We start from the raw sequence: 24702 nt of genomic DNA on the forward strand, positions 1-24702 counted from the left end.
AATTAATCTTATTGTTAGACAAGTTATGTTCAAGTTGTGTTTTTTTCATGAACGTTTCTTTGGGCGTATGTCAAAAATTAAGAAAAAGAAGAAATCGAGAAAGATATATTTAATCAATCGCATGATTGAGTATATTATGTTTTTTCATCATATATCACTAACTACGTCTTAAATTTACAAATTTGATTACAATTTCCTACGTAACATTGGATATGTCTTGAGCAGATAACACGAGAGTAACGAAGCTAGAAAGGTAAAAGAGAGGACATTCTGTGTGTGTGTGTGTGTGTGTGTGTGTGTGTGTGTGTGTGTGTGTGTGTGTGCGTGTGTGCGTGCGTGCGTGTGTGTGTGTGTGTGTGTGTGTGTATGTATGTGTATGTAAGAAAATCAATCATTTTCTTTTTAAGTGGTCTGGACGTATCATAAATATTTTTAATCATTCACATTCACATTCACTAGATGAGTATTACATAGTAACATTAATATATATTACAAGCAAATTGTAAACGACCTTCTGCATTTTTTATACATATTACATTTTATAAAAATAAAAGAGAATATTGTGAAATTATTGAGATTTGATGTTTTCATCGAAAATTTGTATACTAATAAGATTAAATAATATTCGCACGGAATAAAATAATTTTTATATTTATTTCATAAAAGTAACTAATTAAAGTTAATAATAAATTAAAGAATAAATGCATGAAATAAAAGTTAAAGCAAACTTTTGCATATCTGCGAATACTATAGTTAGTAGTTGTCAGTTATTGCTCGGTATTGTCCACTTTTATTATTACGGATAGTTGTAATAATGTGGTACAAACATAATGTTTTCAAATTTTTTTTTTTTCTTTAATACACCTAGAGAATGCCATGTATTCAAGTGAATGTAAAATAATTATGACGTTTAGTGTGTATCATAAATACATATACGTATTTTACATTTATGTGTCAACTATATTCACACATGGAGAGATGTATATAACGACTTGACAGGGTACATAGGGTAGTTTACGTAACGTGACAATATAAAAAAAGCTCTTTACAAAAAAATGTTTCAAATAAAAGTTGTATGATATAGCGGATATAAGATAGGTGTAGCATGTTCGATCTTGGGTCATTTCTGTTTTTTAAATGACAATTATTTTCTTTGATAAATTCTTAAAGCTAATAAACACATTAATTGGTTTCAAAACACTAGTTTTGAATTGATTTTCATAGATGCCATTATCACTATAATTATTACGAATTATACAATTATATAATTATTACTTGTCATTTTTCTAATTGTTAATCATAATATGCTCTTCAAACAAACATCTTAACGACAAAACGCGTGCTGATAAGCTATTTACAGCAATTGATTTGTTAAATAACCAATATACAATATTTTATCGTTACAAGTCGCAATTGTTTGAAGATCCTTTTACGATTAACAATAACGAAATAATAAGTAGAAAGATTTTTAGATTAATCGCGATCTCTTGATCAATCGATGGATTAAAAGACTCACTTATTGTATTAAAAGAAAAGTGATATATATTAGTTAAATCCAATTAACAAAGAAAAAGTGACCTTGGAAGATTAAACATATGGTACTCTTTATCTTACTTCTCCCATAAAAGCACACAACACTCCATATTTGAATAATATTTTTTCGTAAAAGATTTCTTGAATTATTTGCAATTTTCAGGTTATACCCAGGAATCACCCTGTACTCGTGCTAAGATAACTTTATCAGCAAAAATTTCTTAATTGTCAACTATCAATATAGTCTACTAACAGTATACGTAACGCATTAAAACAATAACAAAAACAATGTATAGAATATGTACATACATACAAAGTTTCTTATCAAAGAAAAATAATAATAACAATTGTTAATAATAAATAACATTCCTTTAGAACTTTTAAAAGCATTTGGAAAAGTGATTTGCCAATACGAAACAAAAGGCACGCAATGATATTCTCAACAAAAAGGAAACGTTCGAGAGTTCACGCGTGTATCTCTCGCAAATTACTTTTATTATGTGCAATGTTTTGCACAATTGATATATCAATTTCTCTCAATTTCTTTGTGCCTGTGTTTAATCTGGCGATATTTCAGACCAATTTCAAAAAATAACTAATTATATAGCTTGCACGTAAATAAATATTAATGTCTCAATGAAAATCTCCATGAAATAAAATGTAAAATCAATTTTTATTCACGAACCAATGTTTAGTGTATTACACACAATTTACAAGAATAAGTACGGGAACACTTTGAATTTGCGTGCCGAATGTCTATAACGTATCCATCATGAATAACTTTTATTATTATTATTATTATTGTGTGCCGATTTTACTTTTTTTTCTTTATTATACTAAACTTGATTTACTATATTTATATTTTTTGTTCACGTTACATATGGTTTTGAAACTTATTCTTTGCGCTCAATTTATACATATATGGGTATGTGCATTATGTATATTCATATTGCAGTTGTGTTTAACATTTTATTTTTTATTTAATCTTAATGCTTATTTTTCTAAAATTTATATCTTTTCTACAGAATTGTTTAATCATGCGAAACGTTTGGAAAAGCTTTTTCAAGATCAAGGGCTTTGCTAATACGAGTTATCTGAACTATATGTTGCACTTTTTAACCATTTTTTACTTCTTCAGAGCCAATATGACGTATACATAATTAAACAAAAAACCAATTTTAAGACAACACATAATATGAGCAACAATATAAATATTAAATCTCGCAATTAATAATAATAAGAAATAAAAACAAATTCTGCGATTATTTTTATGTCAACTTAAAGATGCAACCAATCTGAATGTTCAGCCTTGTAGCAACTCTTTTCAACTTTTATATCATTTTCAAGCACGCACGCGCACGCACACACACACACACACACACGCGCGCGCGCGCGTACACTTGCTCATTGTCAGTCTCAAACAAACGTGTATAGACAGACATACATTCTCTCTGTCTCTTTCTCTCTCTCTCTCTCTCGCTCTCTCTTTTCGTCACATTTATGTGAAAGCACCAGATTTAACACAGCACAGAAATATATGCGCCCTAATGCTGCAAAATTGCATTGCTCGCCGAGGTAGCATTAGCTAAAATCTTCGGTAAGGCCGTCGTTGACGCATCCAATAATCCCCCATCGCTCACTAAGCTCATGGTGCTGTTCGACAATAATAACGTTGACATCAGAATCGTGGTTAGCACATTGTCGGTAGTCTTCGGCTTTGATATTGCCGTTGTTCTTTCAACAACAGGTAAAGTGGAAGATATCGCGGTTGTTAGAATGCTCGCAGTTACATTAGCAAATGCAGTTGTTGAAGTTTGACCAGCTTGAACCTTTGCCATCTTTAAACACACGTCCTTAACTTGCACAGGTGGTCCAAGACAGGCATCCATCATATATGCCAAAAGAGATCCAATGGTCAAACCAGTAGTGTACGATAAAGTCATAATATTACCTTAAAAAGTACAACGATATACGTAGCTATTAATCTTTAAATTTGCTATTCTCTCACTTTTCTATCAAATTAAATAAACTTTTTTTTTTTTACCAACTGCCTTACATCTTTACATAAATTTGACACACAAAATTCTTAATATCATCTCTCATAGGATCAAAATGTGTTGCTATTTTGGAATTTTTGCTATTTGAAATAACACTATACTGTGTATTAAACAAATTTAAATTTAATTTTTTTTTAGACTATCAGCTAGACAAGACGACAAACGAATTCGCAAATGAAATTATTGTAGTAGACTTAAAATTGCCAAAAATAGCATTTTAAAAATAGCTATTTTTAGTATAGTACTTTTGAGCTGAAATTGCTAAAAAATGACACGAGCAATCTCATTTACGAATTCGTTTTCAACGATTAAAAAATTATAAAGATCACCTATTGTATTAATTGTTTTATGCAAATTAAAATTTATAAATATTTATAGATTGAAAGAAAGAACGCCGCGTGGTAATGATGAATAATGAACGCTTATGAAATACAAGCACATTCACCTGCACGTAACGATTTCTGGAGGTCGTCGATTATTGTATGAACGTATGGTCAATATTGTTAAATTATTTAAACAATTATTCTTTAAAATTTAAACAATGTGTAAAGTTTGAGCTTTATAAAAACTAATATAATAGCATCGTTGAATTCTACCAAAAATTCTACCATACTGCACTGCATTATTTTTCCATTATCTTATTTGTTTAAACATATTAAGTTTGACAGTTTTGATCATAGATTCATAATAAAAGAATCGTAATCATTATGTGATTATTGATATTGCTACCGTCTTTCTGTCTTTTGATCCATAACATTAAATGTTTGTAAAATCGTTAATTCAGCTAGTAGATGAATTTTATAGATTTTTGAACGCTGAAAACAAATCCGCAAATGAAAATTATTATATTATATGTCACATTGTTCTATTTTAGTTTAAAAATTTTTTAACAAAAAAATGCCATTTTATTGGCACATTAGTTTTCAGCGACAGAAGAGGTCTATAAGAATCATTTTGTTTGGGGTTTGTAATTTACAATTCGCATCACACGTACACAGTGTAAAATTAAAAGAGAAAAAAATTTTTGTCACGCCGAGTAATATGCATTGACATTTTCAGTCAGAATTCTTAAATTAGTACTTTGAGAGAAACTTGGCTAATTTATTGTGACATGTACCTGCGAGTTCTCGATGTTCCTCCGGTACTTTACTAGGTGCCTGAATCATAGGTATGGAACCAACTATACCATTTGTGAGGCCAAGTAGCCAAGTGAATAGAAGCGGATATCCCTCACCAGAGAGAATAGGAGCACCACGCGGAATTGCGCAAAGCAAAAATAGAGGAATGAGTATGGCCCGTGCGCTAGAGAAATAAAGCAACTGAGTTCGTTTCCATTCATAAGGTATCAGTGCAAATACCTGCAAGACAAAAAATCAAATTGTTATAATCCGATACATACATAAAGAATTTTATTCTGCTGATCTATTCGTTCCATTTTTATTTTTATTCTAAAAATCCTAACATTTCTTTACAATATTATTTGAATTTGAATAATAACTCTGGCGCATTAAATGCAAAAAAAAAGAGAAGAAACAGAGCAGTAAGATTGAAAGAAAAGATTTGTATAATTATCGATTACCTTGCCGAGTAAATCAGAAGCATTAAAGACGGTCATCAAAATAACTGGCATCCATGACTCGAATTTACAAGATATTATTTCTGATACAATTCCTGGATAGAGGCAGAGCGTTACGAAGTAAGCAGCACCAATGCTGGCCATGTAGGGAAAGATTAATTTGGCCACTTCGAGTCTCGCGAGTAAACCTCCTAAAAGATATTGTTTTAAAAGAATCATGAAGGTGAGATATTTCAAATTGCAAATATAAATCTAAAAAGATTAAAAAATCACACCGCAACATAGAGGTACAGCCGTACAAAAAGCAGCGTCATGTAACATTTATGTATTGTATAAAAAATGAATCTCAATTTTTTTTTTAACAATGAATAAAAATAGCAAATTCTTACTTTTTATGCCTGACCATGGCGTACTTGCGGTACTTTGTGTTCCGTAAACTCCTCTCATAACCACGACATCTTCAACCTTGTAAGTTGGTCCAGCGCTACCAGGCGGATTACCCGAAGGAGCACTAGGCTCGTATACCGGATTGCTGAACGAGAAAGCAGAATACTGCCCTGCTGCTTCAACAGAAACGAATCAATTTTTCTATGTTGTTACAACCTCAACTTCTTTTTTTTTTTTATACTCAAGAATAAATTTCAATTACCATTCAAATCAGTACTTCCACTCGCAGATTCTGTTCCCAATGGACTCGTTTGAATCTTCAAAACTCCGTATTGGCCTTTCGAGGGATCGCCTACTTGATCCAATGGATCCATCTGTAATATTTAATAAGAAAGAAAATACAAATTATTAATTGCGAATTTTTTATTTTACACCAATAATTAATTTTGAATAATTTCGAGAAAAGTTGAATATATTCGGATAATTTTCTATTCCCCTCTCTTAAAATTTGTCAATGAAATTTTGATCTAAATAAATTACGATTAACGATTACACACATACCAGGCCGACATCCTCCGTTGGTTCTAACGTGATTCGATTTCTTTCTTGACATAGCGTTATGTAAAATTGCACAAAATCAGTCTTTCGTACTACTTGATGTAGCACAAAACATAACAAGATCGTCATATTTGATCCAATAAAGAACATGGATGTATTGCCACGTTCATCATTGAGTAGAGACTTTGTTACTATACGATTGATTGACACCCAAAAACCGGCGACACCTGAAAACGTGTAACAAAATATTTTTTTTTATATACATATATATTACATAGTATTTCTTACAATAATTAGTAAAAACACAATGTTTATATTTTTTGTAATGTATCGAATATCAGCAAAGAAATCCATTTTTTTACAATTTCTCAAAAATGTCAACATATAAATTAAGTTACAAATTAAAATTCGACCAAAATAATTTACTAACAAGATTATATATATATATTCCAACGATTCGTGGAACGGTACTCACTTTCTCCAGTCATCACAGCTTGGGTATATCGACTAGGAAGCATTGATGTATATCCGTAAAAACTCGATTGCTGAACTGTAATGTTATACGGAAAACGATAGGCTCAAAATTATGCGGTATGTAAACAGTTTTCAATTAATTGTGATTATAAAACAGACTGTTTAAGAAAATTATATAATATGTAATACAGAAGCTTCAAATTCCTTAAATGTAATCTGTTAATGAAAAATTTTAATGTACGACAAACACAATTGAAAAAGACCATAACAATTAATAAAAAACGCAGTACATCTTGTAGATACGTAGTTGTAATAACAACTAAAAGCAAGAATTTTATTAAAGTGATGAAATCAATAGATGGTACACTAATACATATGTTGGAACCATAACGCAATTGATATTTCTTAAAATATTTATTGTCAAATAATATTCATCCAATGAAAAGCGTGTTACTTATTAATTAATTGGAACGAAAAATAAATAAACGCTTACAAGATTTTTTCATTATCTTATTGATAAATAAATGGTCGATGATTTTTTTAACTTTACCTGTACAACCGAGCGACACTATAGCGACAGCAACCAAATTGATAGTATAGGAAGTTGCAACGCCAAAGAGTTCCCACCAAATTTCGCAGATCACCACAAAATTCAAAGTAACGAAGGATACCAGATATCCTAAGGATTAAAGATTATAAATTTTAAAGAAAACTATAAAGATTAAACTGTACAATGTATACTTTGTTAACTCCCGTCTTGTTACGATTCAAGTTAGAATTAAATTAGACTCGGTAACGTGGAGGGGTAGGAGGAAATTTGTAGCTTGACACGATTCATCAGATCTTCAATTGCTATCTCTCAAATTGTTATAAATTATACTATTACCAAGAGTTTATGCTCGAGGTAAAGTTTTAATTGAAAAAATTTTAAATAGAAAATGCTCTTACATATATTATAAACAAAAATGTGAAAAATTCAGAGCCGATAATCATTGTATCTCTAATGGAACATGATATCAAACAAATATTCTGTTTTCATTCTGCTGAATGTGCGAATAATATCTATAATATGCTCAGAATATTTTTATAACATCTTTATAGATTATTATTTTTTGTATGGTGCCAGAATATGCTAAAAATATAACAAGTACACGCTATACACTTATACTTATTTTTTAATAAACATTTTTTTATATTTAGTTTAATTATTGTATCATATTGACTTTTTCTGTTTGCATTCTTATTTAAACGAAGAACAAAAAAGTTATTCCAGATGCTATTCCGCATTTGTGAAAATTAGTAAAGAAAAAACTATAATTTTATATATGTTTATATAAATAATATGCTTTAATTATGTATGTTTCATCTTTTCGACAACATATAATATATAATTATAATTGACCTGATCTATCAGTTATATTATATACATGTATCGATTAACACAAAGCGTTCACAGATCATCACTAGGGATCAGTTCACAGAAGTCGCAGAAGTCAAGCAACGTTCGATGTGGTTACGATTTGAATGGGTGACCGCTTGGAAATTTCCGAAAAAAATTTCTGAGAGAGGAATTTTTTTTATTGTGAAAAATGTTTTTTTTTTATGTAAGAAAAATGTATTATTTTAGGAAAATATAATGATGATTTTGTATGATATTACAGATATTATAGGCATTATATTTTGTATGCAGTTATTCGAAATATATATATATATATATATATATATATACACATACATACATATATATATATATATATATATATATATATATATATATATATATATATACATATATGCTAAGAACATCTAGCGGGATATTCTCAGCATATACTTCGAATCACTATAGAATGCCGATAGGAATTTGCTCAATATATGCGTAGCATATTATAGTACGTATATCGAATGTTGTAAGAATATTAGTAATCTACTATTATGATATTCTTGAAATATTCTCAGAATATTCTTGTTCCGTTAGGGATTGTAAATTGTATCATGATTCGAAATATAGTAACGCAAAGTCACATTCACCCCGGTCAATTTATATTATATAACTATCTTGACACACGTCTTACCAAATGTAATTCGCGTATTCAGCGACAAAGTCTCTACTAAAATATTATTCGCAAAGACTGCGAAGAAAGCCATAATGATGTAAACGACAGACATGTCAAATATCACGGTAGTTCCTGGATACCTAGCTTGAAAATAATCCACCGCTATAATGAAGCTGTAACAGACAATAGCACAATATACAGATGCTGTCAGTATTATAGATGAGACGATGTTTCAATCGTTCTTAATTATAATTAAACACAACGTCAAGTTTGGCCAACTTTTACAAAATTTATTTCTTTTCGTAAAATATTACGAAACATGTTGGCCAAAATATCAAAAAGGCAGAACGTTCTTTCTTTCTCGCGGCAGATATATAGTCGATTAATATTATTAGCACTAATTGAAAATTTGTCCACGGTAAGGAAAAGTTTTGTAGTAAAATATATCGAGTCGACTTAAAGATTGATCTTGATTTCATTTGATTATCTTAAAAGATAGATCCTGCAGAATACGCATGTACAACAATATACAAAAAACTATATTGTAATATGTTGTCGAGTAGGACCTGTTGTAAGGCAGAAGAAAACCAATGCCGCCGAGCATCAGAGCCGTGTAAATAAAGTTGCATTTGTCAACGGGCGGTGAAAGATGTGTAAATCCGTTGGAGAATTTGAACTCGTTCATGCCTCTGGCCTTGCCCAGCTGGACGTATCCCCGGCTCAAGTTTTCGTCCATATTGCCGAAGAAGAAAAAAAATCGGCGACGAGACGATTATTCCAAAAGTGAGAGAGAGAGAGAGAGAGAGAGAGAGAGAGAGAGAGAAAGAAAAAGAGAGAGAGAGAAAGAGATCGACGACTCGTGCAATGGTGACAGTTCGGATAAATTTCTTTTTTAATCCATGATACGCGAACGAGCGAGTACTCGCTTCTCGTCGCTGGAATGCTTCGCTTGCACCGAAATGCACTCAATCACTACGATATTTATTTTCTCGCACTGTGTACGCCGAGTTCTTTTCTTACTCTCGAGCGCATGCTTTGACATTTACGGCATTGATTTCTGCGCGCGCCGGCTTTTCATCCGCACAGTTTCCAATTCCTGCAGGTGTCCATCGCCGCCGGCACCGCCACTAGTCTCGTATATGCTGCAGTGCTCAAAATCAAATACCTGGAGAACTCGAAGACCTAACGCGTCAAGAATTTATCAAGCTCGATGTTCGATTCACACTTTACGAATTATACTTATCAATTATATATCGACGACACTTTACGTTCGAAAGATTACAAAAAGAGGCGATGCATCGTGTAAGTCAAATTTTAAATTTTCTATTGTTCTCTGTGAATTAGATATTCTTTAGAAATTTATACATATTCAAAATTGTAATTCTTTTACAACAATTCTTTTATGCGCTGTACTCTAGCCAATATTGAATTCTTAACATCTTTCTAATTTTTCACTCAATTTTTTTATTTAATTTTTTTTATTTTTATTATTATTTTAACATAATTTATGCTTATTCCCTATATATTTAACATTATAAATCTATGAACCTTTAACCGCAACAATAAAATTAACTTACCGTATTGATTATAATGTATAATATATGATTGCAATATGAAGATTATTTTAATTATTCCTGCACTAAACTAATATAATATATTGGAACATCCCTTCTCACTTTCATTCGTTAACTTTCAAATATACAATCTATTTCACTTTAAATATGCACTAGTTGAAAAAGTTCAGCAACAGAAAACAAACGGCCCGGATGGTCAAACAGGATGCACTCTTGATATTCGTCCCTATTGCGCACGATTGTCAAACTGAAAAGAAAGTAGCTTGCTCTGTCGATAACAGCAAATTACGAGATTGCAGCTATAAAATAATGAGATAGCCTCTACGAGGCTATCGAGCTTACGAGATAAGAATTGAACCAAGATGGCGTTCGTCGATCCAAAAATTGTAGCGTCAACAAAAAATTGAAAACACAATGGGGAGGGGGGGGAACTAACATTTTTGTGGATGCTAAACAGAATATATTAATCTGAAATGGCCATGACCGTTTATATTGTCATAACCGCGCGCGCGCGCGCGGCAACGACTCAGAGAACAATCGAGTTATTTAGTCAAGACCGTGCAGAATATAATATTCCGACGTACTTTAATTGTATTTCGTCCGAAAAAATTTGTGCTGATGCAATCAGCAACCACCAAGTTGTATTCCAAATTTGATTTTGTACTCCAAATATTTTATTTGTTTTATTTTCACGATTCACTCGTAAAAGATTGAACAAAAGTGTATATATGCCATGCATGCACCTCGCAATTAAGATCACGAAGAGTAATTCCATAAACAGAAATTTACAGAGGAACGGAACAACGCGGAATCAATTACAACCACAGAAAAGAGAGCATAAATTAATGATTGCAGAGTTGCGATTGGTTACGCAGCTATTTCGTTCCGATGTAAATTTCCGTTCGTGTGGGACACATTTTAGCTCGAGGCGGCCGGTGTCCCGTGTACGCACGTGTACGAACGGAAATTTACAGTGAAACGTAATAGCGCAACCAATCACAACTCTGCAATCATTAATTTATGCTCTCTTTTCAGCAATTAGTCGCGTTGTTCCGCTCTGCTGTAAATGATTTACGCTAATCGTAGCGGGACGCGCGCAGTGAAATCGCGATTGAAATCGCGCCTCCGCGAAGAGAGACTTTGAAAACTTAACGTGGACATTATTAGGCCGCCAATCAGAAATGGCCAAGAAGCAACATGGCTATTATCGATAAGTCGTCCGAGCGGTCTGAGGCACTCTGAGGTCTGACTGGTCTGAGTCGCCGTAATGCGCGACGCACAGTGACGCAGTTGGATGCAACGCAACCAAACGTGTCACACCTCTCGCTACAGTCTCCCGCTACTCGGTTTATTGCTTTATTCTTTATTCACCATTATCTGAAAGTGATATCATTCCAAGATATAATTTTCTTCAAGTTTTTCGCGACAGTTTCTGAACAAAGTCGAGAACGGAGAAAAGACCATTTCCGACCATTTTCAACGGCATTTGGTAACGTTCGTCGCGACAGTTTTGTCATCCGTCGTAAGCGTTTGACGCAAGAAAGATATGTCATTGAACACAGCACACGCCAACGGTGGAGTTCTTCTCCATTCCGGCGAGTGGTAAGCGACGAAAAGTTCACCAATTATTTCCAATTATTAGTTATATTGGCGTTAATCGTAAAATCATCAATCTCGAGTAACGTCGACGTGATGTTTTTGCTGCTCTTTTGCCGCGCAATACCATCGCCACACTCTCTCCTCGTCGATAATTAGCCTATTGTCAATGTCCTTGTCACTTGTCGCAATCATTTGCATAATCATTTAATTCATATCATTCGAACCAATTGTATATTCTGTCCACGCGAATCACACTTCTTACCAATTGCTTACATTAAACTACGAGATAAGATTTCCAAATAATGCAAACTAACTTTTGACATTGCGTTACCTCTAGCATCATACTCTTTTGCGACAATGTCAATATGGAATTTCACGGACAAGAACAAGCGGAGTTTATTGGGAAGAAGCATGGCAGATTGTACTTGACGACACACAGAATGATTTTCAATGCTAAAGATCATAAAGAAAGAATGCAGTCGTTCAGCTTCCCATTTGTTACATTGAGCGAAGTAGCACTAGAACAACCAGTTCTTAGTGCCAATTATATAGGAGGCAAATGCCGCGCTCAGCCCAATGGTAATTGGATTGGAGAATGCAAATTTAAATTGAGATTCAAAAGCGGTGGGGCAGTAGAATTTGCTCAAGCTTTGCTGAAGGCTGCAGCGATGGGTAAGCAAAATACAATGAATACAAAAATTTATATATATATATATTTATATATATATATATATATATATATATATATATATATATATATAGTCTCTATATCAATGTATATATAGAACATTGTCATGTTTTTTATACATTAGATAACACAAGGTTAATAACATTATTGAATATGTTGTGAAAACAATTTGATCTAACTTGATTCTTACGCAATATTAAATAATTTTAACAAGTCTTAATTAAATTCCACTAACGTAACTTTTAGCTCAACGCAATGGTCCAGCAAATGACGCCCCACCACCATATACACCTCCATTGTCCGATTGGTATCCAGCGCAACCTGCAGCTTATCAACCTCCTCCAACTGGATATTATGGATGGATGCCTCCGACCAATGTATTCCCAGATGTTCCACCAGGTTTAATATTGCCTTTTTAATTTCCAGTATCTCACTAAAATTTCTCAACACAAGTAATGTTCTATGTTGTCTCGAGTGTCCCTATAAAGCAGTCTTCTATTCTTTTAGAAAGCAAGATTTTGTTCGCTGTATCTAAAATAGTGGTTTAATCGAATAATCTTGAAAAATGTATCTCTCTTTAACACTCTATTTCTTGAACAAGCATTATATGGCTTATCTATAATGTACATAGTAAGTGATAGTAAGTCGCAAGTCATAAGAAAAGAAGAACCGAGTCGATTATTTTCGTCACACTCGACTATGATTGGTCGATTTCTTACAGCTTAAGGTTTACTGCGCGCATTGTGGACAAGCCATTGTAACAATCTTACAATCGACTTTCATAATAATACATAACAGAGACTTGATATTTTTTTCATTTGCAATCAGTGTTTGGACAGGATTAACTCCTTCCCATAGCTCGACTAGAACTAAACAACGATTGTAACTAGCGAAAAATCATTCCACCAGTCTGACTCGTGATGTTTACGTTTGGCCCAATCTTTATTCCATGAGTCTGACTCGTCAAAGTATGGCAAGGGGTTAAATACTATATTTGTTTCATCAAACACAAACTTTTGATAAATGTTTTACATTTATCCCTTGCAAGGGATAACATCTTGATGTATTTAAACTCTATACATGTGCAAACCAAAACCTTTTAGCGAAAATAACATTTTCTTGTATATTATTCAAGCATATGTTATATGCTTTGTCGTATTATAATGTAAAAAGTTAAAATTTGCATGATTAATCTCTTGCACAACATTTTGAAACATGTAATTGAATTTATCCCCATCATTTTCTAATAATATTTACATTAAGGTTCCTGAGAACCAGTTGAGAACTCTGCATTGATGATGGCATTGATGTAGTATCGCGGAAAGAATTAAAACTAATAGACGTGAAAAGTGACGTATACAAAATTTTGTCTCACGTGCCATTTCATTATTATATACTTTATTACGAAAATGTGACTTGTCTCATATTTACCAAATTCATAAAAATGTACCCCATGCTATAAATTTCTCTTTGAATTTTATACATAAAAGCATATTTTTCACTCTTTTCAACAGCTGTCCATTTATCTACTGAACAGGCTTCATTTCACGTGCCTTTTACAACTATTCATTGACTGTCAGGGAAGAAAAGGATAATTGAAACCTATTTTTACAAATGTTTTAAAGCGATTCATCTTATTTTGTTTTATTCAAATTCTCTTTATTTGCAAATGTACGCAAGAAACTTTTACGAGTTATTTCTCACTTATGGATGTCATAATGTCAATACAGTGGCAACTACTCGGGAACCTTAAGCCTTTTTAATGGCTCGTGGCGTGTAAAAAAAAAAATTTCATATTAAACTGCTTCCCCTTTTCTAGGAAATACAGTCTTTATGACGGACAGTCCGCCACCGTATCCCGGCATACAGCCAGGATACGGATACGCGAGCGGCCCGCCACATCAGGGCGCCGGAGCTGCAGTGGGACAACCAGGAGTTCCCGGATGGGCTAATCCAAATTACAATGGCCAGCCAATGTCCCATGCAGGTGCGTATTCCGATTATGGACAATCGCCTTATAGCGGTTATTCGCCTAATCCACCACCGTATTCGCCATACCCACAAAGTGGCTATCCGCAACCTGGACCTTACAATCAGCAGCAGGGACCTTATCCGTATCCACGTCAATATTAACGAGTTGTAATGAAAGAAATATATATATGTATGTATGCACACACACACACACATATATATATATATATATATATATATATATATATATATATATATATATATATATATCTGTAAATTATATACATATACATACTCGTCATTAAGTTATAAAATTACAACAGATGGATAAACTTCGAAAGAATTGCAAAAAAATGCGTTAAACATTATTTGCGAATAATATATACGGTTCTGTAAAACAAGTATATATTTTTCTAAATATCGATAACTTGGAAAAAATATAAAATATAAAATAACAAAAAATTATGTTTATAAGTGATTTCACAAGATTATAGAATACGTTATATGAAACATACACTATATACATATATATATTAATATATACATATGTATATACAATATTAAAAAAATATTAAGTAAAGATAATTTTTGTTGTTTTTATTCAAACCTATCAATTCAAGATTTCGTCTCAAAATGAAAAGATAGTTAAAAGGATTAACACGGATACTCGGTAAACTTGAAAGTTTTAAATGTTAAGCAATACAGTTGCGTAACATGTCCTTACTCGATATAAGATTGGCTTTCACTTTAGTCGATTATTATCTCGTAGTTGTCAGTAGTAAACGGCTCAAATAGACAGATAGAAGCAGACTGTGTGCTTCAAAGCAACTTTAATTCGCGTTTTATTTATATTGTGCATTTCAAATATAATTTTTTATATATACACGAGTGCATAGATAAATGTTTTTATCCATTATCGAATGGTTTGCAGCCAGTTGAACAATACAGTTAAAATTTGGATATCCAAAATCATGCCAAAACAAAATAAATTCAAAACGTCAAATAGAAAAAATTATGCTTGTATGTAACTTTATCAATATTAATGCTACTAGCAATTATATCATATAAACTTAATAACGATATTGTAATTTATATGATATAACTGCTATATAGTAGCATACATAGTATTTTAATAATTTTCCATCTGACCTTTGTTTAACATAAATTTTGTAAAAGATAATCATTTATTGCAATTTTTCAATTTTTATATTAAATTCCTATTATACAAAATTTGCGTCTAAATCTTTTATTAAAATAAATTTATTATTGTTATCTATTTGCACCTCCAAATTTAATCTGTTAGATATAGTATTTTCATTGTAACTTAAAGATGTGTTATGTATTTATGATGTTTTTATTAAGGAAATCGTTTGTCAATTTAGCAAAAACTGTTATTAAAATTTCATGCGGTAATAACGTGATATCTTATTTTTGACTTCTATTTAAATGCATTATTATTCCACGTTGCCGTTTTTTTTTTTTTTATCAGATGCAAAGGCTGCTGAAGCTGCGCAGAGCGCATATTACGATCCTAATAGGCCTCAATGCGCTTATGTCCCACCACCAGAATATTATGTAAGTGTTATCTTTTAAATACATGAAATATTTATGATATCCAAATGATATCCATTATGATTATCCAAAAGTTTATATCTTTAAGGTTTCAAAATTCATAAAATGTTTATTTTATTTTATATTTTTTGTTCATAGAAAAATTTTTTTAATCTTTGATTTTTCTATTTAATATACTTGATTTAAAGTAAGTTAACTTAATCTCATGTTATAACTCCGTTGTGTTTTTATCGCATGCGCGAGCAATATAAAATTATGTTATTGAAAGTGTACATAATACCAGGAGATATCAAAAATTGGTTATGGCGGCAGTCAAAGGTATACGAGTGTACTTGAAATTATCTCTACATTTATATCGGAAATACGATCTATTCTCCCGTATAGAAATTTCGTATACTATACATAACAGTATATTTAAAATTTATAAATTTTGATATGTGTATATGTATCTGTATTTTACATATAAATATATATATAATCAATTTTGTCGATCAATTTCAGGAGAGTCCACCAGCCTACACAAAGAAATATCAGTGAAAACATAGCACCTTACATAAGTGAATTATATAGTGCAATCGAAATATGCATTCCATTTTAGGCAAATATTGAAAATTTATATGCTGTCGCGCATTTAACGTAGCAAACTGTCAACGTTTGCAACTCTTGAATCTGGATATTTAGATTCAAGATAACGATTGAAGATGCACTAGATTTTTCTCGTTATAGCTATGCAATGTTAAGCACAGGCATCACTTCAGGTATTAGCAACAATACAGCTATGTATTAATGCGAGTATTAACAATAATTTCTTAAGTACATGTTATTTCTTAAAAACGATTGTATTGTTGTGTTTGTGACACGAGTCTATATAATTACGGAATAAATGTTTACACTCATGTAAATACATAAGTGATCATGAATTTTGTATGACCATAAATTTGCTATAAATGAATATGTATCTATTTAAAATTTTTATTAAAAGTTACGAAAAGACACGATATACAACATTTCGAATATAAAAACAAAGATCAATCTTTGAATACATTTGTATGAAATAATCTCTCCAATAATTAGAGAGATAAAGTCAATTTCTATTTACAATATTTAATAAAAGATCATTTACAAGGCGATATTTTTGTATGGACTCAACAGCTAATCGTTTAAAATGCGTTAAAAATTTCACTTTTTCGTTTAACACTACAATTTTATTCATAGATATAATTGTATCACAAAATTGTCAGCATCGAATAACAAAATGCTAGATATGAAATGGTATACTGTATCGAGTTTCTCCAATCAACATTCACCAAAGGATACAAAAACAAACTGCTTAGAATCCCATCCAAGCAATTTTTACTACATTGAAGAAACAGTTGTGTTTCATACCAAATTTATTATAGACATTTGCTCCGGAATGCGCAAAAAAATTTTTTTTTCTTCCCTCTATATTAAAACTTGTCTACCCATACTCCGAGGTGATTGTCAAACTAAGATTTCCATTTTCGATGCGAGTACTGTGATACCAGATACGTGTGTCCAACAGCACGACATCCGTTACATTGACGAAGAATTTAAAAGATTTACATTCGCTATCGCATTCCGGCGTTGGAGCCACGGTCCACGTTTTGCTACCTATTACCTGAGCTTGCCACATGAGTCTTGATATGTAATCCAGCTACAAAAAGGAATCGGAGATAAATATGTTGTAAGTATTGATGACGTACATTTTGTCGTGCAATACAGTTTAGTCGCGCACGAATGATTGTTCAGCTACAAAACTCACGTGCATAACGGCACCTTCTTCGTAACCCATGAAAATATAATTGCTATATGGAACTTCCGCGTCATCCGGCAAGAAGTGAGGTACATTGTAAAATTGCTTCATGGCATCTAGAATCTGTGGATGGCAATTTTTCCAGCCGACATACCAGGCATCTTCGCCCTCTCGATGTAACGCTCGATCTTCACTCATCGCAAATACTTGGCGTAAATTCGCCAAGTTACTTTTAAAGTGCAAAAACTGGCATTCCTCCTCTACCGACTCGTAAGCACCTTCGATACGCTCGTATAAGTTCCGAAAAAATTCCAGAGTAAATTCTTTACGCGCGGGCCAATCGTAGGCTGCACTTTTTATTATCATAGGTCGGGACGAATAGGAATAAAAGCGAAATTCCTCCTTGGTCAAATTTGGCAAGATTAATGGTGCCTCAACGTAGCGACAATAATCGCAATTCGTTATCGGTCTCGTGAATTCCCATACGAGATAATTATTCGGCAATAAGCATCGAGTTCCTTGAAAACTCTTAATTATATTAGTGTAAAAATATCTATGAAATATGCCATAAAGAAATGGCACGAATAACATTACCAACAACTTCTTCGAACGTATTGCAAAACTATGGTGGTTCTTGCCACTTTTTCCATTAGCAGTCATAATAATAGATTTTAAATTGTTTATCTCAGTCCCGTGTTGAATATAACTTTCAGTTAATTTAACAAATGCTCTTTCTATATATTCTCTACTATTCTCTGTCGCTGCCATTCTTGAGCAATGTAGGTAAATCCTTAATCGATTAATCTATATCATCCGTATCCCTACCTTTCATTTCGTTTACGTAGAAAGATATTTAAACTTATAATGTATATTCGTACTTTTTAGTAATATAGATATAGAGATAATTTTAGTTCTTTTGACACGTGCATAATATGTCAAATGGAATGTAATGCGTGTTTTCAATATTTCATCCACTTTTTCACTCATGTACACCTCTTGCGTTATAAATTTCAATTTGTCTTAACAATATATTAATAACACTTTTGTTCTGCGTAATTACTATCAGTAATTACAAACTTGTACTCCGTTTTAGGAGCAATACATCTTTATGTTTTATTGCTAATATCGCACGTCGATATGTACTTTCTTTATATTATCATTGCCTTGGCAAATGCGTATATTTGTACAGTATATGATTCATTTGCTTTATTTAGATCTTGACGTGGTTTGGTTGTTTACATTGCCAGAAGATATAGCGAAAGATCTGAATTATAAATTCGAGATTCCACACAAAGTTTTGCTGTCATTTTTCACGATGGTCCGATACAGCGATCTTCATGCAAAGACAAATCATCGGTTTAAAATATAAATAATACATACGATAATAAATAGTATAGCCAATATTTACACGCTTGTACACGCAACATTTTGCTCGTCCTTGAGCTACATACGCGTACTGTGAGAGCTGCAGAGCTGCTATCGATTATACGACGGAAACTTTCATCTCCCACTTGGTGGGGATTCTCCTTCCAATGGCATTCACATCTGCCTTACGAATGGATGTCTGCTTTAGTCGCAGCTAAGTACCTTAACGAGACGTTTCCTGCATCGTATGTTCAACAGATGCGTCTTCCGCCTCCGTTAAAACAAACGGCTCGCATTACGACATACGTGTATTTGTCTTTTTTTATTTTTTATTTTTTTTTATAATATATGCAGGCAGAAAAAAAAATATATATAACTTGATATTTGTTATTTACGTAATATTTTTACCTAATTGGGTAAAATTGCGATTAAAAAGATTAAGTATTAAAAAACAAAAGTCTCAGAAGTATTTATTTTATCAAATCACACAACTAATGTACAAGTCCCATTCAAACCATCGATTTTTGTGAAATAGATTCGACAGTTATTAACTGTTGTAGGAATCACTACAAATTTTGATTTATCTTATTCTTGCGATTATACGATTCGAACAGTATAAAACCTAATTTACAGCAGTTACAACGCTAAAGGATATACATGAATCTTTTATGCACCTTATAAATTGTAATGTAGCAATGGACTCGTTTTGACTTTTCTTTTTTTACATGTAATTTTACTACTAGGCCAATCACAAAATGTTGAACAAATTTTTCAATTTTTAGCTCGAAATTCGTTGTTATTCTGCTGTCGAGTTAATATAATGATACTAAAATGTAAAATTGTCAATGCATCTTTTGTTTACACAAGGATTGTAATTTTGCTCAATAGTGATATAATGTGTTGTAGTCTGTATTACGCAAAAAGATGGGTGTATATGTTTATTTTTTGTTGCAGAAGCTACAACAAAAAATAAAACTTTGTTGAAACTTAACATGTACCAAGGATAGATCTCCTACAGTTTTTGAATCATGTATAAATGTGTTAAATATGTATAATCACATCCAATCATTTGACAAAATTGAATGTTATGTAAAATGTATGAATGAATAATAACAAATCATAAGTTGCATGGCTACTTCAAAAATTATTTCAAAAATTTGCTTTAAATGCAATGTTATGACTTAAACCCTTTCGCTACTGTACGCTTGTATCAAAAAATGCTCATGCACAAAAGAGAAAAACATCTCTAGTGTAACCAAAATTACAAAAAATTTTTTACAAGTGATAAAGATGAAGGTATAAACATTTAAATTATTTGAAATGACTTTTTTAACTTGCCTATGACTAATTATGAATTTTTTGTGGCATATAATTTTTTTGTTATCAATAATGTCGAAAACTAGAGGAAATAGTAATATATTCTCACAAAATAATCGCTCGTTAAGAGCATAAATGTAGCGAAAGGATTAATTGACTTATCATAAAAACTGTTGCTCTGTTAAACAAATAATACAGTAAATAATCAAATTTAAAATCTTGACTTGTTTTTTTTTATTATAAAAAAATTTGTCAACAAATCCAGTTGAACTAATTATATTTTTTATAGATTTTGAATAAAACTTGCAGAGAGAGTTGAATAAATTTGTAGATACATTTGAATAAAATAAAATAAAAAAAGGATTTTTTTTAATCACCTAATCAAAAATGTAATATTATCACAACACATTAATTATGGAAGTTCCACAAATCACAGTTCTCATGTAAGACTGTCTACCTTACTTTCAGCAGTGTAAAAAATTGAGAATATACGCTTAAATCTGGACTATGAAAATATAAAACATTTGGCATAGTGATTACATATCTTTTTTTCCCAATAAATCAAGACTAGTCACCTAAATTGGTTTTGCAACGGGACAGACTACGTTTATTGGGTATTCTCCGCGCGATGATAATGCAACTCAAATAAATTATTACTTACTGTTAGAAATGTGTGTGACTAGCTGACAGTTTTTATGTCAATGTAACAGCAGTATTTGTATCTCGATATTTATATCCGATTAAACTTTACAGAAATCGAATTTCTAGCAATTATCAATCAGAAGTAACACCATTTGCCAAGAATAGCGTCTTTAATAGCAGATATGTACTGTGCAGGGACCCAATATATCCAATATCTTGATGCTTCTGTAGTGCCTAATTGTATTGCCTGTAAGTTTTTCAAAGAATTAAATTAGTCAATGACGATTGTTCAATTTTCAGGCGATATCTGAAATTAGTTGAGCGATATACATACCATAATATGATATTCGGGATGATCGTGAATAGGTTCACTGTGGACACCTTTTATCGAATTCATAGGTATTTTGTCCGTTCTTTCTTTCGTGCCGATCCAAAGTTGATCTTGTTCCAATTTAAATGTTAACCTGACTTTTCCTCCAGACTTATTTAGCATTCCAGCTAATGGAAATTCAGGCAAAGGTTCCTATGCAATTAATCGACGTCAATCATAATAGAATCGCATTTCATCGCTGTACATATTAGAGGCTTTATATCGATTATACAACCTTGCTGTCCAGTATTCCTGGCATCACATCTTCTGGAATACCTTTATCTAAAACTTTCCTATGGACTTTTTGTTGGGACAGAGGTTCTTTGCTCACCGAAGAAACAGCCTCGTCGATGAGATCTTGTTTCGTTGGAATTGACACAGCCAATACATCATCTAACTTTGATCCAACTATCATGACTTTGGCACCTTGAGCATTCGTCGTAAAGCAAGTTAGTAATCTTATTAATTGCACAGAGCAATTAAAATAAAATGTGCTTTGATTCGTTTGTTGCGTTTGTTACTACCTTTCGTGACTCCCAAGTTCCTAAGAGTCTGATCGTCTTTGGCTAATCCTTTAAACATAACTTTCTGCATCGCTTGCGGTACAGAGATAATTTTTTGCAAATGCGTCTTTAACTCGGCAACTGTGCCATCTAAAGCAAAATTTACACTAATCTTCTGTTTGTTGTAAATCACTGTGAAGTCTATATTCTCTGTGGATGGTTCCTTTTGCAAGATAGTCGCGGCCGTATTCCGCGAGTCGTCCACATTGTTCTCAGTGTTGTCACATTCCATCGTAGATTCTTTCGATTCTTTTGCGTCTGTCGCTGAATTTTCCATGGACTTTGGATTCGACGTGAGTTCCGGACAAGGGGACGAGTTGCAACAGCTGTCGTCATTGCTGTCGCCCTTCACGGTATCTAAGGAGATGAGGTAAAAATACGTCAACATAAGTAATACTCGATTATCGACGAAAGGCAAGGCAAGGCAAGGCAAGGCAAGGCAAGGCAAAGCAAGGCAAGGCAAGGCAAGGCAAGGCAAGGCAAGGCAAGGCAAGGCAAGGCAAGGCAAGGCAAGGCAAGGCAAGGCAAGGCAAGGCAAGGCAAGGCAAGGCAAGGCAAGGCAAGGCAAGGCAAGGCAAGGCAAGGCAAGGCAAGGCAAGGCAAGGCAAGGCAAGGCAAGGCAAAGCAAGGCAAGGCAAGGCAAGGCAAGGCAAGGCTAGGCAAAGCAAGGCAAGGCAAGGCAAGGCAAGGCAAGGCAAGAGAGAGCTCTAAATCTTTCATGAGAATCTTTCCACGTTGTCACGCGCGATCGCGCATACTTTCCTCCAATCTCTAAGAGAGATAAACTAATCGCAAATTAGAACTCGAACCATATCTCGAGCGATATATCAAACGAGCAGGTTGACGCAGGAAAACATGAAAATCAGTCAGGAACGGTGAGAGGTTAGTATACGAGCGATATTGAAACGCTAATTCAAACGGCGCAAAAATACGTCGTTGCATCCAATTGCAACCGGAGACAATTGGCAAATATATGTATATACTGGTAAATATTGCGAATAAGCAGCGTACAATGCAACGACGCAGCGTAAAATAAAATAATCTGACATACACAAACGACATACACGTACGAACGACAGTTTCGAGTGTCTCGCAGTGTTTCGGCAAAATGTCGCGACCACCCGGATCCAACGGATCCGCCGCGCCGGTCTGGTATGCTCTGGTGGCACGAGACGATTTCTTCGCGCGATCGAAAGGAAAGATGACAAAGCGGGAACGATAAGTAAGTCGAATGTTGAAAATTTTTACGGAAAATAAACAGGATTCAGCACGTACCCACGTACTCCATGTTGAATGATGTTGAACCGAACCAACCGAACCATCTTCCGTTGCGTCGACCAATCAAAATTATCACAGAGAGCGTTACGTTAGTTAAGCATCGTGATATCGATGACGCACGTTCTTCGGAATGACTTTCGAATTTTTGAATATACTACACCTACATCTGGCTGTGTTCCGATATTAACTGCCAGTACTGAAAATGTATAGTATATGTGACGTGAACTATAAATTTTCAGTACTGCCAGTAAAAACGGAACACAGCCTATATATGTGTATATACATATGCACATACGATATATTTTTTCAGCATATCGCGCGATATATATGTATATCGCGCTTCTATTATTCTATTAGAAATTAGAATACAAGATTAGATATTTTAATACTACAGAAAAACATTTAGAAAAAAAGAAACAATATCTTATCATACAAACCATTACGTATGACTCGATTCTAAATAATATTTTCTCCTACAACTGAATTCTAACTATCTAACGCATATCACACAAATCTAATAAGATTTCATTATTCAGGTCATTTATATAATTTAAAATTACACCATTGCTAATTCGGTACATTAGTTTAATTTATTTTCTGTTATCACCGACGAGAGACTGTTAAAGACCGCTAACCTTACGGGAGTTTGTGTGACTGTTAAATTTTTAATGATAAACTGACAATACAGTACTAATTTTATAATTTATTGTTATCTTGAAATTTTATAGATATACTTATGTATTTGTAACCCAAAAATTCTCGATTTTTATTAAAAATTGCAGTTTTGATGTTAACATCCAAGTTTGGTTATCGACAGAGATAATAACTGATCAAAAAGAATTAGGGGAAAGTAGGTAAATTGCACGCACCTAAGGGAAATTTATCGCAGTGAAGTGATTTTTAAAGTTGAAATCGATACGAGTACAGAAATAGAAACTTTAAACATTTTTTTATCATTATGTATTGTCATATTGAACAATTTTTTATTTGGTAATGCTATATTCAGCAAAAAGAAGCAAGTGGTTAAACGAAAAAATTTCTCGGGCCTTGGGTAATTGTACGTGCGGTTGGATAAATGGACGCGGAGGAAAAATGAGGTTATAGCCCATTCTTTTAACTACACTACACTGCACTACACTGTACTAGTGGCACTATAGTTGATCTCACGTGGTCTCACGCCTTTCAAGATGGATGCGTAAAATTGTCGACGGCGAACTTGATTTGATAAAAAAACAATTACTTGATGACTATTTAATTAAATTTAATAAACAATAGCTCAAAGAACGCAGGGAAAAACGTACTTTTGTTAGGTATAACAAAATTAAATGACTAAAGTAAAAATACGGACTT

At 32.8% G+C, this 24702-nt stretch overlaps 4 protein-coding genes across 10 annotated transcripts; 1 reads left to right on the forward strand and 3 right to left on the reverse strand.

The window, feature by feature from the left end:
• Positions 1-104: 104 nt before the first annotated feature.
• On the reverse strand, positions 105-9650 carry LOC105192901 (equilibrative nucleoside transporter 4). 2 transcript variants are annotated; one of them, XM_011157188.3, is made up of 10 exons: positions 9206-9650; positions 8658-8812; positions 7136-7264; positions 6587-6661; positions 6115-6338; positions 5816-5927; positions 5556-5726; positions 5170-5357; positions 4708-4948; positions 105-3484 (listed from the first exon to the last, which is right to left on the reverse strand). In XM_011157188.3, the coding sequence occupies exons 1-10, from the start codon at positions 9373-9375 to the stop codon at positions 3078-3080; spliced, it is 1872 nt and encodes a 623-aa protein (XP_011155490.1). In that variant the 5' UTR covers positions 9376-9650; the 3' UTR covers positions 105-3077. The 2 variants fall into 2 exon arrangements, with proteins under 2 accessions (XP_011155490.1, XP_011155489.1); XM_011157187.3 differs by having other exon boundaries at positions 5556-5729; positions 9206-9375.
• A 97-nt stretch (positions 9651-9747) lies between these two features.
• LOC105192900 (WW domain-binding protein 2) lies at positions 9748-16952 on the forward strand. 4 transcript variants are annotated; one of them, XM_039453002.1, is made up of 7 exons: positions 11298-11815; positions 12150-12484; positions 12747-12899; positions 14320-14435; positions 14472-14487; positions 15961-16046; positions 16545-16952. In XM_039453002.1, exons 1-7 carry the CDS (start codon positions 11760-11762, stop codon positions 16578-16580), a joined length of 798 nt encoding a protein of 265 aa, XP_039308936.1. In that variant the 5' UTR covers positions 11298-11759; the 3' UTR covers positions 16581-16952. The 4 variants fall into 4 exon arrangements, with proteins under 4 accessions (XP_039308934.1, XP_039308935.1, XP_039308936.1 ...); XM_039453001.1 differs by lacking the exon at positions 11298-11815 and adding an exon at positions 9751-9941 and having other exon boundaries at positions 14320-14487; XM_039453000.1 differs by lacking the exons at positions 11298-11815; positions 15961-16046; positions 16545-16952 and adding an exon at positions 9748-9941 and having other exon boundaries at positions 14320-14936.
• A 274-nt stretch (positions 16953-17226) lies between these two features.
• On the reverse strand, positions 17227-19482 carry LOC105196611. Of its 2 annotated transcripts, XM_026139355.2 has the most exons (3): positions 19226-19482; positions 17827-19150; positions 17227-17718 (listed from the first exon to the last, which is right to left on the reverse strand). In XM_026139355.2, the coding sequence occupies exons 2-3, from the start codon at positions 18583-18585 to the stop codon at positions 17503-17505; spliced, it is 975 nt and encodes a 324-aa protein (XP_025995140.1). In that variant the 5' UTR covers positions 18586-19150; positions 19226-19482; the 3' UTR covers positions 17227-17502. The 2 variants fall into 2 exon arrangements, with proteins under 2 accessions (XP_025995140.1, XP_011160932.1); XM_011162630.3 differs by having other exon boundaries at positions 17827-19481.
• Positions 19483-19626: 144 nt separating this feature from the next.
• LOC105192899 (ubiquitin domain-containing protein UBFD1) lies at positions 19627-23568 on the reverse strand. 2 transcript variants are annotated; one of them, XM_039452998.1, is made up of 5 exons: positions 23350-23568; positions 22036-22431; positions 21747-21937; positions 21476-21664; positions 19627-21388 (listed from the first exon to the last, which is right to left on the reverse strand). In XM_039452998.1, exons 1-5 carry the CDS (start codon positions 23360-23362, stop codon positions 21278-21280), a joined length of 900 nt encoding a protein of 299 aa, XP_039308932.1. In that variant the 5' UTR covers positions 23363-23568; the 3' UTR covers positions 19627-21277. The 2 variants fall into 2 exon arrangements, with proteins under 2 accessions (XP_039308932.1, XP_039308933.1); XM_039452999.1 differs by lacking the exon at positions 23350-23568 and adding an exon at positions 23126-23344.
• Between the last annotated feature and the right edge of the window lie 1134 nt (positions 23569-24702).

This window comes from Solenopsis invicta, chromosome 8 (genome assembly GCF_016802725.1).
Source record: "Solenopsis invicta isolate M01_SB chromosome 8, UNIL_Sinv_3.0, whole genome shotgun sequence".
NCBI classification, from domain to species: Eukaryota; Metazoa; Arthropoda; class Insecta; order Hymenoptera; family Formicidae; genus Solenopsis; species Solenopsis invicta.

Coding starts and splice junctions, on each gene's coding strand:
- LOC105192900 (XM_039453000.1), top strand. CDS start 9,850: ATGTTCGATTCACACTTTACGAATTATACTTATCAATTATATATCGAC. Junction 9,942..12,149: donor AAAAAGAGGCGATGCATCGT/GTAAGTCAAATT, acceptor CGTTACCTCTAG/CATCATACTCTTTTGCGACA. Junction 12,485..12,746: donor GCTGAAGGCTGCAGCGATGG/GTAAGCAAAATA, acceptor CGTAACTTTTAG/CTCAACGCAATGGTCCAGCA.
- LOC105192901 (XM_011157187.3), bottom strand. CDS start 9,375: ATGGACGAAAACTTGAGCCGGGGATACGTCCAGCTGGGCAAGGCCAGA. Junction 5,928..6,114: donor CAACGGAGGATGTCGGCCTG/GTATGTGTGTAA, acceptor TAAATATTACAG/ATGGATCCATTGGATCAAGT. Junction 5,358..5,555: donor GCCATGGTCAGGCATAAAAA/GTAAGAATTTGC, acceptor AATATCTTTTAG/GAGGTTTACTCGCGAGACTC.
- LOC105196611 (XM_026139355.2), bottom strand. CDS start 18,585: ATGGCAGCGACAGAGAATAGTAGAGAATATATAGAAAGAGCATTTGTT. Junction 17,719..17,826: donor AAGAAGGTGCCGTTATGCAC/GTGAGTTTTGTA, acceptor TCCTTTTTGTAG/CTGGATTACATATCAAGACT.
- LOC105192899 (XM_039452998.1), bottom strand. Junction 21,938..22,035: donor GAACTTGGGAGTCACGAAAG/GTAGTAACAAAC, acceptor CGAATGCTCAAG/GTGCCAAAGTCATGATAGTT. Junction 21,665..21,746: donor CAGGAATACTGGACAGCAAG/GTTGTATAATCG, acceptor TTAATTGCATAG/GAACCTTTGCCTGAATTTCC.